We start from the raw sequence: 12,085 nt of genomic DNA, 5'->3' as shown, positions 1-12,085 counted from the left end.
CTCCCAGCCCTGCTGAGCTCCTCCTGCCCTGCCTCGGTGTCTCTGATTCAGCTGTAGGCACAAAAAGGTGAAGAATTGGAAAGGGGTACAGTGAAGGCCCAAAGGGCAGTGGGCATGCTGTTGGCGCTCACACAGAGCTGTGGGGGGACTGCAGGGGAGGTCCGTGGGGGCGGGGTGTCAGTGGGAGTGGGGCAGTGAACAAACCAGGCCGAGGGAGAAGGACACTCTGTGGAAAAGACGCTAGGCCTAGTTTAGCCCTGGGCGCTCTGACCCCAGGCTCAGCTTCCCTCTTCAAGGACCGCGGTAAGTCACTGTCCAGTTCTGGGCCTTGGCTTCCTCAGCCTGAGGCTGCCTTCCAGTTTGTACAAACCTGGGCCTGTCCGAGTTCATGCGGAGAAGGGGGTCCAGCAAAAGAAGAACACGTGGAAGGTCTGTACCCCCCTCTGTACCTCCAAGTGCCTTCTGACCTAAAAGTGAACATTGGTGTGTTCCGCCAGAGCACAGACCATCAAAGGGGCCGTGGCAATGTCTCCTCACAGCATGGGTGCCAAGCACCGCGTACCTGAAGTGTACAGGCCGTATGGCGCCATCTGGAGCGAGCATAAACCCATCTGAGCGGCTCCAACGGGGGGGGGGGGGGGGGGGGGCAATGGCGACCCTGCGTGCAGGGCGTGCCTGGGAGGGGCGTGGAGGTGGCTTCGGAACGGGAACTGGTAACACAGGGGGACAGTTCACAAAAGCCCGTTTTATGGTACGTAAGACTTTGGAGTATTTTGCCCGAAAGGTTTAAGAACAGGCTAGCGTCTCTGTTTGTCTCGAAGGCATGTATCTATTTTTGAGGTCCTGCCTTCCACTGTGTACACATTTACATGCATTCTCTCAATCTTAGGAGGAACAGCCTTACCTGACAGGTGACCAGTGAGGCAGAAACAACAACTTACCCAAGTAGCAGAGGACTGAGATTGGGCCACCCGGCCACAAAGCTACAAGACTTCAGAAAAATGTCTCAGAACCCCAGCACTGGGTTGCGAGCCGGGCGGGCAAATGCCTGGCTGTACCGCCTGTGACTTCTGCTGCTTAAGGCCGGGCCTGGCGCCACCAGTGTCCACTGTGTCCCAACTGTATGAGAAAGGCAGCTATAGCTATTCATTACTGCTTTCCGTATGCTTGTAGCTTTTAAAAACGAAATAAAATTATATGTATACCTATATCTATGAAAGGCCCCCAACCAAAGGGGCCCTGGGGTCCAGGATGCTGAAAAGAATGGACAGGTAGGAACTCAGGTCCCACAGCCCCAGGTGACTCAGAGGCAGAAGTGGGCCCTTTGCTTTGCTCTTAGTTTTCCTAGTTTAAGTTTTTCCTCCTCTCTTAGGTGGAAAAACGACTTCACCTGGGTCTCTTTCTAGATTTTGTTGGGCATAAAGCTGGGAGGTGTCACAATCCTCATGCTTTGATCTCGAGCTGAACGGAGGGTGGGACGGACGTGGGTCCTCTGGAGCAGGCCAGGCGGAGGCCGTGTGGAGTGGGCAGGGCTTCACAGACTTGTTGAACCCCACACCCAATTAACTTTTAGTCTGTCTATACCTGCCCACACCTGAGTCTGAGCCGATGAACAATGTGACACAGACTTAACCCAGTCCATTTATTGTGGAGGGAAATCAGGGGACATGGAGCAGAGCAGGACAGACCCTCTCCCCTCCCTGGGTACCTATGGAAGGGGGTGTCAGGACTCAAGTGATGTGAAGTGGGGCTGAGGAGGCCAGAGCCTGGGACAAGAGATGGGAGAAGGCAGCAGGATACCAGGAGAGGAGTGGGGTGGTGTAGACAGCGAGGCAGAGACGCCAGGATGTGAAGCCTGGAAATCTGCACAGAAATCTACCCCTCATCCTTCTTGCTGCAAGTTCAGTCTGGCACTGGGTCTTAGAAATAGGCACAAAATGGGATGTACAGCCAGATCTAAATGGAGGTGGCAGGTGACCAGAGTGAGAGAGGATGGGGGATGGGGTGAGGGCGGTGACTGAACACTCAGATGACGGGAAAGCGCTGAGGAAACCACTGCCTTTCCCAGGTCAGCCTGGGCAGAATCTGTACTTGAGATTATTTTCTAGGAGGAAGAGCATTGGGTGCTATGCCAACTGGTGTCTGGGGAGAAAATTAAATCAAAGGCATACAGACACTAGAAGTACAAAGGAAGGAGGGTCTGAGAAAGCAGAGCAGAGATTGTGGGGTTCTGAGAAGGCAGTGCAGGACGCTGGGGGGCTGGGAGAGAGGCTGGAAGAGACTGGAATCTGGGAATGGTAAGAGGTCAGAGCCCAGCTCGGGGAAGAACCAAAAGTCCTGAATTGTTGAGGAATAAGTATATATGGCGCAGGTCAGCAATGGACAAGCCCAGGTTCAAGGGCAGGGCAGCCAGGGGGTCCAGGCCTTCAGGTTCCTCCACAGCATGGAAGCTGGGGAGGGGCAGTGAGAGGTTCAGGGCCTGGTAGAACCGCTGGATCTGGGACCTGGGCAGGGGCAGGGCCAGGGCCCCATCGGGGGGCTCAGGCAGGGAGCTCTGGAGCTGGGGGCTGGACCAGGAGTTGCAGTAATCATACTGGCAGCACTGGGCCTGGTACCAGTACTCTGAGAAGTAGGTGTTGCGTTTTTCTTGGCAGCGGTAAGAACTGTACTGTCCACAGCCTCGGATGAAGAAGCGAATCTTGGTATCTAGAGGAGAGAGGACAGCTAATAACAGTTCCCAAACTTAGCACCCCTATCACGGACTCTCCCCATCGCTCACCAGATCTGACTTCTATCCCAGATGCCTTCAGAAGGGATCAAAAAATCAGCCCAGCTGGCTCTGAACTCTGGACCCCTCCTTCCTGGATGCGCCTGCCTCCTTCTTGTGTCCCAGGCCTCAAGTAGTCTTAAACTCACTGTGATAGATGGTGATCACCATGCATGGGGACGAGCTGCCTATGGTGCACTTCTCCGAGCCTGAAATGCACCCTACAGAAGGCTCTTCTAAGAGGCAGAGGTGGCAGGTCCGGAGCTGAGTAACAGGAGCTGAGGAAGCAGAAGACAGGAGGGCTGGAACACTGGCTTCCCATTCCAAGTTCCCTGCTGTGCAGGGAGCCCCACCCCCTGCCTTCCTGCCCCTGGGCCCCACTTACCCTTCCCCACTGTGAAGCCCACCACGACCAGCACACCTACAAGAATATGGGCCTTCATTTTGGAATACTAGGGATAGGGGCAGCCCCTGAGGGGTGCCCTGAAACCCCACCTTTCTGTGACCGTGCTCTTTGATCCTGAGCTGCAGACAGAGTCTGAGCAGGCGCTGCTGTGGGTAGAGCTGCAATCCTGCCTGGGGCAGGATCCGGGCTGCAGGAACTTAACTTGACAGGAGGGACAGTGTGTCTTCACCCACAAGGTCTGGTTCCTGAACGTGGGAGCAGTGGCTGGGACAAGGGCAACACCTGGGCCCTTATCCAGCTACCTTTGTCCGGCATGCTCCCCCAACATCTGTTCCCGCCCCTCAAGGGCCCACGGATTAGCTTGTCTCTGGCACCATCTGCTGTTCTCCCCCCACAGCAGGGCCAGTTCCTATCGTGTTGGAAGGAACTTGGGCCAGGAACTCAGTATACCCATCCTTCTGAGCTGAGCATGTCTCAGTTTCCCCAGCAGGGGCCGCACAACACCATGGAACAGCAATTCTGGACCTCTTCCCTCCTTTCTCCACCCCTTATAATTGCTTGTTTTTTGAACCCCTTTCCCTGTAAAACCAAAACCGAAAGATAGTGTTATTTCCCTTTACAGTATAAACAGACAGCTGTAAGCAGACCCCCAAAGAACAAGTATTTCTCTAGTCTTTGAAATCTGATTTTTCTCTGGGAATTTTCCTTGTGACTGCACACCCGCATACCCAGTCCTAGGAATTCTGCTCTGCTACTAACACCATCGCCCAAATGCATAGGGCACAAATCTGTGCTGGTTTTCAACTTGGGGAGGGTGGACTGGGCCATGAGGACCCCTGGTGTCCAGCACACCACTACCCTCCCTTCCCCAACCCCAAGCACCAGACCAGCTCATGCCCTTTTCTTCCACTTTATTTCATATTCCCACCACAATAATGACTCCTTTAATTTAAACTAAAAACCATGGAGGGTTCCTGAAAGGGTGGCAGCAAAGGAATGGAGGTGTCAAAGACTGAGGACACTCAGGGACAGGTGGGGAGGGGATCAGCGAATCGTCTTGACTGGGCTCTTGAAGTTGCTGGCGGCTTGGAGCTGCAGCTGGTAGGCCATCGGATGGATCTTGAAACCGTAGAGCCTGGACCAGGGCAGAGGTCAAGAGGCAGCAGAGTGAGCCCCACGCGACCATGCCAGCAGCCTGCATCCCTGCTCCCCACCCGAGCTCCTTCAAGAGCCTGCTCAGTGCTGAAGGGTAGTGGTTCCCAAACTCCTCCCCTCCAGAATATTTGGGAACGTACCTTAAACATCCATTAAAACTCAAGTCTAGGCTATGCATGTATGTATACAGATGTCTGTATCAGTACTTGTTTTAATGTAAAACTGAACTTTCCTTCCCCACACCAGGGGAAAAACGATACTCTAGGAAGATAAACCACACCTGAAACGTGGCTCTGCGATGTCCTGGCCAAGGACGAACACCCAAGACGGTGTAAGAACAGCCACTGTTTAAATGGTGCTTCAAGTGCCAAACGTTATCCTAAGCACTTCACATATTTAAAAATACCCTGCCAGGTAGGTACTACTATCACCCCCATTTTACGGATCTGGAGGCTGAGGTGTAGGCAATCAAAGAACTTTCCCAGGGCAGGGTCCCTCAGCAGGGAGAGCCCTAGCTTTGGGAGAAGCAGAGCTCAAGAAAGGACTATGCCCCCTCTTCCCTTCTCTCTGGGGGTCTGGGCCTGTCCTGTGACCCCTGGTGATTCTGCCATGCTCCCCACCTGGGCACAAACTGGTTGGCGGGCCGCTTGGGCCGATATTCCGGGTGTACCATGAAGAGCATGTGAGGGAAACCAGTGCCAAAGTAGGCGCCGTCCGTGTGGTGGTGCCTCGATGACTTGGGTGTGTACACGTCCATGCACTTGGGGCAGTAGAGCTTCACCATGGCCTCACCTGGGATGTCTGACAGGCCTGGGAGACAGCCAGGCTCAGCACGCCAGGCTCTCCCACCTTGCCCAACCTCCTTTCCAGAGGACCTGCCATCTGCTGCCCTCCTTCCCCTTCTCCAACACTTACCGATGGGGAGCATTGGCTGGTTCTCACAGTACACACGGGGACAGTAGCCAAAGTCTCCCTGCTGGTATTTTTCCAACTGAGGTGAATAAAATGGAAAAGACTGGTGGGTACATGTGAAGAGAAGAGGCAATCCCCTCCTCTGCCCAATCCACATCACTCTGTGCCCCACTCCTATCTCCTTCTGTCCAGAGGCCCCTTCTCTGGCCCAGACCAGCCATGTGACTCTCTGCTTCCTTTTCTCCACTTAGGCAGGCTGCAGACTATCAGAGCCATTTGCTGTTTGTTACCCGAGAAAGAGGCAGTCTATAACAATTCTCTGTCCAAGGTTACGTCCCCCTCCCTGAAAACACCCCCTTCAGAACAACCCCCAATCAGGATTAAATTCCAGGCCCAGGTTCTGAGGTCATTTTCCTCTTCTCAGCTAGACTCCTTGACAGGGTTGAAACATGTGATTTCTTGCTGCAGGAACCCCTGTTTCCCTTACTGCCTCAGGAATCAAGTGGGAGCAGAGAGGCCTCACCATCTGGGCGATGCCACGGTTGGTAAGGATATAGCGGGCGTGGATCAATCCATAAAGCATCTCGGCTGCCTGTTCAATCAGGTCACTCTGGTTGGGGTTGTCTTCCAGCTCTTCATCTGAAACATGGCCCCGGCTGAATGCAACCACTTGTCTTACAGCTTTCTTGGGTGCCCTGCCCATCCCCGGGGGCTGCTGGCTACTCAGTTCTCAGAGCACCCACCTTTGAGTCTCTCCCCATCTATCATGTGGGCATCTGACCCAGAAACCCGGGCCTCTGACCCTTCCACTAACCCGAGGTAGCTCTACCTTCTCTCCACACCTTCCCAGCCTCTGCTCTCTTCTCTCCTTCCCAATTCCCTCCTCAACACACAAATGCAAAGACGTCAATGCAGAAGATGTAACTGTAGCCCGGAAAGTGCAAGGTAGGATAAAGAAGCGGAAAATGAGAACCCTGGGGAAATGCATTATGGAATATAGCTGAGTTATAGGATCAGCGCGTGGGAACAAGTGGTATCAGTCACAAAACTAGGCAAGAATCAGGAGACGCAATAAAAACGAAGTAGGGGATTTTGGGTTAAGGGAATCAGAAAACAAAAAGGAAATTTAGAAATTCAAGAAGCACACGAACAGCGAGTTGGAGAAAAGCATATACACACACAAAACAACCCTGAGGGTGACTCACCAGGCTCCAGGTCCAAGATCATGTCTAGAGCTTGTCGATAGTGAGGCACCTGCTCATTGAGTCCAGTGAGATTGAACTTGTCCTGGATGTAGTCTTCATCCACCTGTCAGGATGCAGAGGTCAAGAGGGAACCCACAGCAGAGTCCTTGGCTTTGACTTGAGCAAGTTGCTCTAACTGATGCCTTATCCTCAATACAGCTGCTTTTGTTCCCAACTCAGCAGAAGCACTTGAGTCTCTCTCCCCAGTTTGCCTACGCTGCCGTCCATAGAAGCTTTGGCTTTTCTTTTCTAAGGATAAGCATGTACAGCAATCCCCTTCCTTAGAGAGGCTTCCCTTTCAAGATACCTGTCCCTACTCCTGCTCCCCCATCTCTAAGAACCAGTTTTGTTCTCTCCTTAGGGGCAGATGGCTGAGAAAGGTGGAGGTTGAAAAGCATGGGTTCTGAAGGCAGTTACGCCCTTTATGTTGACAAACATTATGTTAAATGCTACAAAACATTTTACAATGCGGCATTTTAATTCTCCTAACAGTCACCAGAAATAGGTATTACCAATACCACTCTAGTAATAAAGAAGACAGACTAACTTGTGCAACGTTATACTGCTGGAGGGTGGCAGGGGTGGGAGTTGGGCCCCAGTCCTATTATTTCACCACAAATTAGTGGTTGGTTACTGAAGGAACTCTTTCTTGACAGGAAAACGTTTCTATGCAAGCATGGGAGACAAGTGCGTAGAAACTGACTACGTGGGAGAATATCTGGCCTGACTATGTGTGGAAAAAAGTAGGGAGATTGAAGAGAACTCACTTCACAGAAGAATTCATTGCCACGGAGCCCACAAAACCAGGAAATCCAGGACACCTCCTCTGAGCTGCTCATCTTCACGTCAGCTGGAGAAAGAAGAGTTTAAGTGTAACCCAAGTTCTCCCTCCCTGCCTCTGGTATCCTCCCTCCTCCCACACTTTGCTCTCCAACCGCGGAAGAATTTGGGGCCTCCTTTCCTCAAAGGATCCCAGACTCTGGAGCACCTCTGCCCAGATCCTCTTATTCACAGCTCAACCCTCTTTTTCTGAGATGAGAAATTCTTTGGGGTCCCGCCACTTGCAAGAAACCGACAGGTCTTGACCCACCAGTCCTACCCACGTCCCTGACGCTCCCAAAAGCCAGTCCCCTCTCCCCTTCACGTCAACTCCGGCCGTGCTCCCTCAGGTCTCTACATGTTCCGGGGCATTTCCCAAGGGTTCCGAAGTTTATCCTTCCCAAGCAAGAGATGGGCCCCTCTTTTCCTCATGGCCTGGGGTAGGGCGGGTGGCCCTCAGCTCCCTTTCGCAGGAGTCCCCACATCCCCCCTCCGCCCCTCAGGCCACCTCTTCCTCCCTGGGTGCCGGACCAGGTCACTTCCTTCTCCACCGAGCACGTCGAAGCGCGGAGACCCCCATGTGCCGTGCCCAGGGACAGGGCACTCAGCGCGGCGACGACCTCAGACTCACCGGCTGGACGGGGGCCAGGACCGGGGTGGGGGAGGGGAGTTGCTACTTCCAAGGAACAGCGACGACCGCTACAGCGCAGGCCGCGGACCGGATCGCGGCAGGCGAAGTGGGGAGGGGGGAGTGGAAATTGGAGAGGGTGGGGAAGAGGGCAACGCGCAAGCGCCAAGGGCCGGGCGCCGCGATGGACGCCGGGAGATAGAGTCTCTGCTAGTGAGAAACTGGAGAAACCAGGGAAAGGCGAACTACGAATTCCAGGGTGACCTGCGCACGACCCTGGTGTCGCGAGGCCCCTGGGGAAGATGCTAGGGGCGGGGCGCAGCGAAGCTCCACCGGAAGCGGAAGCCCTGTACCGCGTCCTGGGCCAGAGAGCTTGAAAAATATAGTCGGGTGATCGCGGGACCCGGGGGTCGCGAGGGGGCGGGGTAAGGATTGATGGTGGCTGGGTGATTTCCTGCCGCTCCCCTCACACAGCGAGCGAGACTTCGGCCCCGGCGCGCCCCTGCTGGCCAGGGGACTGACTTCATCCCCAGCCAGCCCTTCGCCCGAACCAGACACGCCACTGGAGACCCCCGACGGGCCCCATGTTTCACCTGGGGGTCCGGCCTCCTGAGGCGGGAGGTGAGGCCGGCCTCCGTGCTGAGGGACCTGGGTAGGATGTGCTGGGCTGAGCTGAGCGGTGTGAGAGCCGGGTCGGCCCAGCGCTAACCTGAGGTGGTGCCAGCCATTATTCTGCTGCTCGTCCCCTTGCAGTTCTCCATTTCCTCTTAGGGCTTGAATGAGGCCTTCTGCTGCGGGCGCTAAGTGTGACCTTCGAACCCTGATTGGAGTAATGGTGAGGGGCAGCGTGACGTTATTTCACAGCTCTGGGCATTCCATAGGTTTCCCTCCGCCTCCTCAGGGCCTTTTTTTTTTTAACCCAGAGAGTGGTTTCCCAGCTCCAGAAAATGAGCTGAGAGCTGGGACCAAGTTGAGGGAGGCAAAGGGCATTGTGGGGCGTTATATAAAAGCAGGACCCCAACTGACAGATCCTCGGTCCTCGTGCTACGCTGGCACGTGGCACTTTGCGCGAATACTATTGGAAAGGTTGCCAGGCAGGAAACCTGGTGCTTTCTGTACGCCTGTACCCTCAAGTAAAAGTTCGTTTTTTTCCAGCCACGCAGGTGTCTTCTAGTCATCTCGCTACTTGAGCTTGCGAACTGCTTTGCACAGAGGTGCCATTTTGCAGTACGAAAGCTACGAGACAACGCAGGTTGCAGCCTTCCCCCAAATCTGCTTCCTGCTTCCAGACAAGTGTCAAGTCTGTTTTTGTTTGAGAAGATAATATCCAAAATAGGATCAAGGAAAATTTAAAGGGCCAGACTGATTGTTTTTCTTAATGGTATGCCTTACGGAGCGGTAGTTTCAAAGAGGTTACTTATTCTTTATTGTTGATGAGGTTGGGGGCGGGGGCTGAACGCAGGACCTCTGCACAACTGTCCCATGGAGTCTTTGTTAACCTTTACTAAGGGGCATGGTCTGTTATTGTAGGGTTCCGTTTTTCCACGTGATTTATTGTCCTTAGGCCCTGTAGGGTCCTAGGTTGTGAGGTAACTTTTGGGGTGGGAGGGTTTTTGTTTGTTTTCATCTAAAGCTACTTTCCCTCATCCCAGCAGGTCTCTGGAGGTGGCTGTGGTCACTGCAGGGCCACCATGGGATTGGTTTCCTTGTCTCATCTTCCCCTTGCCTAGTCTGAGTTTCTCAGCTCTCCCACAGCCATGTCCAGGCCCTCCCTCATCACCTTCACCCCGGCCACCGACCCTAGCGACCTCTGGAAAGATGGGCAGCAGCAGTCACAGCCTGAAGAGCTGGAGCCTACCCTGGATGGGGCTGCAGCCCGGGCTTTCTATGAGGATTTGATTGGGGATGAGAGCAGTGCCCCTGAATCCCAGAGATCACAGCCTGAGCCTGCCAGTGAGAGAAAGCGGAAGAAGAGAAGCATGAGGAGGGAGGCTGCAGCAGGAGCAGCAGGAGGGCATGGACAAAGGAGATCTCTTGAAGCTGAGGACAGAATGACTCAGTGGATACTGAGGGCAGCCCAGGAGGGGAACCTGGCAGAACTAAGAAGGCTCTTGGATCCCCATGAGGCAGGGGGAGCTGGGGGGAATATCAATGCTCGGGATGCCTTCTGGTGGACCCCCCTGATGTGTGCTGCCCGAGCAGGCCAGGGAGCGGCTGTGCGCTATCTCCTAGAGCGAGGGGCTGCCTGGGTTGGGGTCTGCGAGCTGGGTGGCAGGGATGCTGCTCAGCTGGCCGAAGAAGCGGGCTTCCCTGAAGTGGCCCGCATCGTCAGAGAGAGCCACGGAGAGATGAGGAGTCCAGAGAACCGGTGAGGGGACGCCTGTGCCCATGTCCTTCTTTCAGTGTGTTCTGCCCTTCCTAGCCACTCCACACCAGAGGCCTCAGCACAGAGCTGAAGGGTTCTCCCCCATCCCCGTATAGGTTGACAGGGAAGGCAGTGTGCTAGAGTGGTTATGAACATGAGTTCTCTGGGATTAAATGCTAACTCTACTTGGGCAAGCAACCTAACGTCTATGTGCCTCAGTTTCCTCATCTGAGAAATGGGGAAAAGAGCACCTTTCTCAGGGTTGTTAGGATTAAATGCATTAATACATGTAAAGTGTTAGAACAGTGCTTGCCATACGGTAAGCTTTATAGAAACATTAGCTATAACCATTATTCCTTTTTTGCCCAAGAGCCTCATGAGGCCTAGTTACCATCTCTTCTCCCAACTATTCCCCTCTGGTCCTTCATTGCTAAGTGGGGCGGAAGGCAATTTTTTCCTTAGCAGAAAAACTGGAAGGACCCTGTCCAACCCTGCCCTCACCCTTTCTCTTCGTCCTCTGCAGGTCCCAATCCTCCTCCCCGAAGTACTGTGACACCTGTGATGGCTACTTCCAAGACTCTAACCATCACACATCTACTGCTCACCTGCTGTCACTGTCCCGAGATCACCGGACCCCCAACCTGTCCCTTGGGGTCCCCATATCCAGCCCAGGCTTCAAGCTACTGCTGAGGGGGGGTTGGGAGCCTGGAATGGGGCTGGGACCCCAGGGCAAGGGCCGTGTCAACCCCATCCCCACAGTCCTCAAGAGGGACCAGGAAGGATTAGGGTACAGATCAGCGCCCCAACCCCGAGTTACACACTTTCGGGCTCAGGACACCCGAGCAGTGGCTGGGAAGGAGAGAGTCCCTCAGGTGACTACACTGAGCCGGAGGGAGGAGAGAAGGCAGGAGGAGAAGGACAGGGCCTGGGAGCGGGATCTGAGGACATACATGAACCTTGAGTTCTGACCTTGGCAAGGTCTCACCCTGGTCTGCTGCTGAGGTCTGAACTTGAGCCTCTGACCTGTCCAGGTCCCAGACCCTCAGGTTTTGGTCAATGGGCACTATCTTTGGGAGAGGGGGCTGAGTGGGAGTTGAGAAATAAATCAATCTTCTTACTCTTTTGTGTTTTACTAACTTTTCTGGAAGCTGTTGTGGGAAGCCAAACAAGTCTGGGGGCCACATGCAAGCCCCACCTGAGGCAATAGGGGCAGCCCCTCCAGGTGGCATGATAGGGTCACCTCCTTGCCAGTCTAGTTCACTGCCAGGTCCTAGCCCCGTCTAGAGTGCCCCACCTATCTTTCAACCCTGAGCCAGGAACTGCCCAGCTCTATGCGAGTCTCACCTCCAGGAAGGGTCCTCTGACTATTCCAGCTAATTCAATCACAAGTTCATATACTATGCTAAGAATAGGAATAAGACATTCCTAAGCTCCAAGTTGCTCCCAGCTGGTGTAGGAGACAGCCATGTGATCAAACTGCGCAGTGATAAGGGGAGGCTCGGAGGTGAATGAGAGTGGGTAGGTAGTAGTGTAGGAAGAGGCCAGTGTGACGGGAGGGCCTGAGATTATCCAGCATGTACTCTGTCAGCCCAACTGGGATCAGAGCTCGGGCCTCCCAAAAATGAAGTCAACGTTCTTGTACTTCACCACCTGAGAACTCAGGAGGGCGGGAAGCACATCCTTTTCGTCCACACTAGTTTTTCCCATTCTCCCGTCTCCCACATCTCTTGTGCTGCTAATACCAGGTGCCAGACAAATGAAGGGCTCACCTGTCAAACCCAGGAAGTAA

The 12,085-nt window shown here is 54.1% G+C and overlaps 3 protein-coding genes across 11 annotated transcripts; 1 reads left to right on the top strand and 2 right to left on the bottom strand.

The window, feature by feature from the left end:
- Positions 1–1,628: 1,628 nt before the first annotated feature.
- On the bottom strand, positions 1,629–3,911 carry LY6G5B (lymphocyte antigen 6 family member G5B). Its single transcript, XM_019715584.2, has 3 exons — positions 3,153–3,911; positions 2,917–3,045; positions 1,629–2,706 (listed from the first exon to the last, which is right to left on the bottom strand). The coding sequence occupies exons 1-3, from the start codon at positions 3,208–3,210 to the stop codon at positions 2,306–2,308; spliced, it is 588 nt and encodes a 195-aa protein (XP_019571143.2). The 5' UTR covers positions 3,211–3,911; the 3' UTR covers positions 1,629–2,305.
- Positions 3,912–4,067: 156 nt separating this feature from the next.
- CSNK2B (casein kinase 2 beta) lies at positions 4,068–8,256 on the bottom strand. Of its 2 annotated transcripts, none has more exons than XM_074332695.1 (7): positions 7,935–8,256; positions 7,252–7,334; positions 6,446–6,548; positions 5,764–5,879; positions 5,244–5,319; positions 4,949–5,138; positions 4,068–4,308 (listed from the first exon to the last, which is right to left on the bottom strand). In XM_074332695.1, exons 2-7 carry the CDS (start codon positions 7,321–7,323, stop codon positions 4,218–4,220), a joined length of 648 nt encoding a protein of 215 aa, XP_074188796.1. In that variant the 5' UTR covers positions 7,324–7,334; positions 7,935–8,256; the 3' UTR covers positions 4,068–4,217. The 2 variants fall into 2 exon arrangements, with proteins under 2 accessions (XP_074188796.1, XP_019571141.1); XM_019715582.2 differs by having other exon boundaries at positions 7,812–8,067.
- GPANK1 (G-patch domain and ankyrin repeats 1) lies at positions 8,254–11,414 on the top strand. 8 transcript variants are annotated; one of them, XM_074332690.1, is made up of 5 exons: positions 8,254–8,552; positions 8,703–8,766; positions 9,087–9,312; positions 9,587–10,299; positions 10,820–11,414. In XM_074332690.1, exons 4-5 carry the CDS (start codon positions 9,689–9,691, stop codon positions 11,262–11,264), a joined length of 1,056 nt encoding a protein of 351 aa, XP_074188791.1. In that variant the 5' UTR covers positions 8,254–8,552; positions 8,703–8,766; positions 9,087–9,312; positions 9,587–9,688; the 3' UTR covers positions 11,265–11,414. The 8 variants fall into 8 exon arrangements, with proteins under 8 accessions (XP_074188791.1, XP_019571133.1, XP_019571134.1 ...); XM_019715574.2 differs by having other exon boundaries at positions 9,584–10,299; XM_019715575.2 differs by lacking the exon at positions 8,703–8,766 and having other exon boundaries at positions 9,584–10,299.
- Positions 11,415–12,085: the final 671 nt, after the last annotated feature.

Source organism: Rhinolophus sinicus, linkage group LG05 (genome assembly GCF_036562045.2).
Source record: "Rhinolophus sinicus isolate RSC01 linkage group LG05, ASM3656204v1, whole genome shotgun sequence".
NCBI classification, from domain to species: domain Eukaryota; kingdom Metazoa; phylum Chordata; class Mammalia; order Chiroptera; family Rhinolophidae; genus Rhinolophus; species Rhinolophus sinicus.
Note: the sequence above shows the minus strand (reverse complement) of the source record. Positions and strands in the feature narration are given on the sequence as shown.

What these genes read in the sequence shown, in the direction of transcription:
- LY6G5B (XM_019715584.2), bottom strand. Translation starts at nt 3,210, where the DNA reads ATGAAGGCCCATATTCTTGTAGGTGTGCTGGTCGTGGTGGGCTTCACA. An exon ending in GGGCTTCACAGTGGGGAAGG is followed by an intron (nt 3,046 to 3,152) that starts GTAAGTGGGGCC and finishes CTGCTTCCTCAG; the next exon opens with CTCCTGTTACTCAGCTCCGG. An exon ending in GGTGATCACCATCTATCACA is followed by an intron (nt 2,707 to 2,916) that starts GTGAGTTTAAGA and finishes TCTCTCCTCTAG; the next exon opens with ATACCAAGATTCGCTTCTTC.
- CSNK2B (XM_074332695.1), bottom strand. Translation starts at nt 7,323, where the DNA reads ATGAGCAGCTCAGAGGAGGTGTCCTGGATTTCCTGGTTTTGTGGGCTC. An exon ending in ACCGTGGCATCGCCCAGATG is followed by an intron (nt 5,320 to 5,763) that starts GTGAGGCCTCTC and finishes TATTCACCTCAG; the next exon opens with TTGGAAAAATACCAGCAGGG. An exon ending in GCCAACCAGTTTGTGCCCAG is followed by an intron (nt 4,309 to 4,948) that starts GTGGGGAGCATG and finishes GCCCTGGTCCAG; the next exon opens with GCTCTACGGTTTCAAGATCC.
- GPANK1 (XM_074332694.1), top strand. Translation starts at nt 9,689, where the DNA reads ATGTCCAGGCCCTCCCTCATCACCTTCACCCCGGCCACCGACCCTAGC. An exon ending in ATGAGGAGTCCAGAGAACCG is followed by an intron (nt 10,300 to 10,819) that starts GTGAGGGGACGC and finishes CGTCCTCTGCAG; the next exon opens with GTCCCAATCCTCCTCCCCGA.